Source organism: Barbus barbus, assembly GCF_936440315.1.
Source record: "Barbus barbus genome assembly, chromosome: 1".
Taxonomy (NCBI): Eukaryota; Metazoa; Chordata; class Actinopteri; order Cypriniformes; family Cyprinidae; genus Barbus; species Barbus barbus.
The window spans coordinates 4,959,366-4,962,285 of record NC_136729.1 but is presented as its reverse complement, the minus strand read 5'-3'; the positions used below and the strand labels follow the sequence as shown (position 1 = coordinate 4,962,285).

General features: G+C 44.9%; 1 protein-coding gene across 1 annotated transcript; it reads left to right on the top strand.

The window, feature by feature from the left end:
* Positions 1-1,144: 1,144 nt before the first annotated feature.
* On the top strand, positions 1,145-2,143 carry LOC306848131 (G-protein coupled receptor 12-like; the record flags this gene model as incomplete). The annotated part of the gene is made up of 1 exon (XM_079382498.1): positions 1,145-2,143. The coding sequence occupies one exon, from the start codon at positions 1,145-1,147 to the stop codon at positions 2,141-2,143; it is 999 nt and encodes a 332-aa protein (XP_079238624.1).
* Between the last annotated feature and the right edge of the window lie 777 nt (positions 2,144-2,920).

Below are 2,920 nucleotides of genomic sequence, written 5' to 3'. Positions count from 1 at the left end.
AGACTCGATCATGACTGTTGTGAGGACTCTTGACGTCAGAGGGGAGAATCATCGGTGAGGTCCAATGGGGGGAATATCAAGCGAGGCAGAGCTATCGTCCTACCAACAGTATTAGCCATGCTAACAGACGAACATCTCGCCTTTCCACAGGACTTAACCCGTCAAAGATGACGGTTTTACTCAACTGCGTGAGACAAATGACAATTTAGTTCATCTTTTATGTTGTTATCCGTCTCTCTCTGGGTCCTCCATCTCCTCTCGTATGACAGGCACGGACTGCGCGCAAGCTCGGGGAAGAAAAAGGCATTGCAGCTTCATGGCACTGAGGTACAGTTTGCTGATGCGCACTTGTGCTTTCTTTTGTGAGAACATGCCTTAGTTAAACGTGTCATTAAATTGCGATGATTGTTTTTTAACGGGCACCAGTAAATTTGAATGAATAGCCGGAGGGTTGACCTCTCCGAGTCATTTGCAGTCTTTACTTGATCAGTTTATATATAGCCAGGTCTGTGAGGAGGAAATTTATGAATGAATGAGTTAAAATGTGTCTGCGTCTATGGCGTCAGGTGAAAGCGCATCATTGTGGATTCTGGAAGCATAATACGCGATGCCTTCATAAGCGACCCGTGCACTGAGGTGGCGCGTCTTATTTTTAGACAATTACTAAAAATAGAAACAAAGTGAAGTGCGTGCGTTTGGTCGGGACGGCTGCTTGATTAATAGCCTTTTTGCGATGTAATGCACATGCAGCAACAAATTTTAAGCGAAATATTGTACATTTACAGCTCGTCTGGATACAATTTACTACATTGTTTTGCTGCTTGCAAACGTGATTATTAAGTGCTCCAGGACTATTCAGTTTCTAATTAACCTCAAATCAACACTTTGCCAGCTGTAATTATGAAATCTGAACATTCTAGCTAATGACAAAATTTGTAAACACATATCCTACTTAGCCTAATAATTTAATTCTTGACTGCCTATAAATAAGAGACTGTTTGATCAGGTTCGGGGGCTTCAGGCATAATTCTTTTGACAGATATGCTATTCCCACTGCCTTTCCACTGACATACACATTCTCTCTTATCTTCACTACCGCACCCCTCTCTCTCTCTCTCTTTCACCCCTCCCCCCACCATCAGCTATGATTCACTCTCTTGCAGCAGCAATGAGCAACCAACTTCAAAACACCTCTTCCCTCTCCACGGCGGGCACGTGGAATCTCCTGGATGTGCGGAACTCATCCCCGGTGCGATCGGCAGAGCTGAGACCACTCCCCGTTAGCCCGTGGGACATTGCACTGTGCGTGACGGGCACGCTCATCTCCTGCGAGAATGCAATTGTGATCGCCATCCTGTTCTACACGCCCACCTTGAGAGCCCCCATGTTTATTCTGATAGGGAGCCTCGCGTTCGCGGACCTGCTCGCAGGACTCAGCCTCATTCTCAACTTTGTCTTCATCTATATGCTGAATACGGAGTTTGTGACTCTGATCTCGGTCGGCTTGCTGATCGCCACCTTCTCCGCATCTGTGTTCAACATCCTGGCCATCACGGTGGATCGCTACTTGTCCCTCTACAACGCTCTGACCTACCACACAGAGCGCACGGTAACATTCACCTATGTCATGGTGGTTCTCATTTGGCTGGTGTGCATCACCCTGGGCCTACTGCCAGTGCTCGGCTGGAACTGCTTCCGAGACGAGGCCAGCTGCAGTATCTGCCGGCCGGTCACCAAGAACAATGCCATGGTGCTCGCTGTGACATTCTTGCTGGTGTTTGCCCTCATGATGCAGCTTTACCTACAGATCTGTAAGATTGCCTTCCGCCATGCGCAGCAAATCGCTGTCCAGCACCAGTTCATGGCCATTTCTACCACAAAAGGTGTATCCACGCTCTCCGTCATCCTCTGTACCTTTGCCGTATGTTGGATGCCCTTCGCCATGTATTCGATTGTGGCAAACTCCAGCTACCCGATGATCTACACGTATGCAACAGTGCTGCCGGCGACATGCAACTCAGTCATAAACCCAATCATATACGCTTACAGAAATCCGGACATCCAGAAATCCCTGTGGCTAGCCTGCTGTGGATGCGTGCCGTCAAACTTCTCCCTGCGGCCAAGGACATCGAGTGATGTATAGGTCGGACTCACATAATTAGTTTGTACTGTGTCAGTGTTAATGATATGATGTCCTCCCTTGGTGGGATCCCAGTCAAACGTTGCTGGTTGTGCAGTAGGTGTTGCGATCCAAGAGGTCAACCTGCAATGTATAATTAGATGTATTTATTGCATATTAGACCTCAATACACAAAATTTCAAATTATACCTGATGTGAGACCGTTCAAATTGAACATGATCAGAATAATCTGGATATACTAAGATACGTAGTACAGACCCAGTGACACAAATATATATACTATTTATCTAAAAAAACAAACACCATTAACAGCAAAAATTATTACAAAATTGAACTGATACGTGTAAAGAAAGCTGTAAACTGTAGACAGCTTTGGTGTACATGTTCATGTTATAAGGAGTTCTTTCAGCACCACGGACAGCGGCAGGTACAATGAAGCTATTCCCTATTCCCCGCCTCTAACACTTAAATCTGTGTTCACTTAAACATGTATGAATGACAGAGAGAAAACACGGTCCCGTGAGCGAAAATTATAGTGCTTCTGGCATTTGTCACTTTACAGCCAATTTTAAACTGAAATGATGGTGCAAGGAAAAAATTACCTCTTTTAATTTTAACGTGATCATTTGTTGCTACACATCATTGGCAGTGAAATTTCATAAATATAAAAATCCCTGGGAAAAGCCAATTTGTTTAGACATGCTGAACTGGTTTATTGTCTAACGTCCCTAATAACATTGAAATATCTTCTGCCACGAAGTTGTAAGGCAAACCATATTT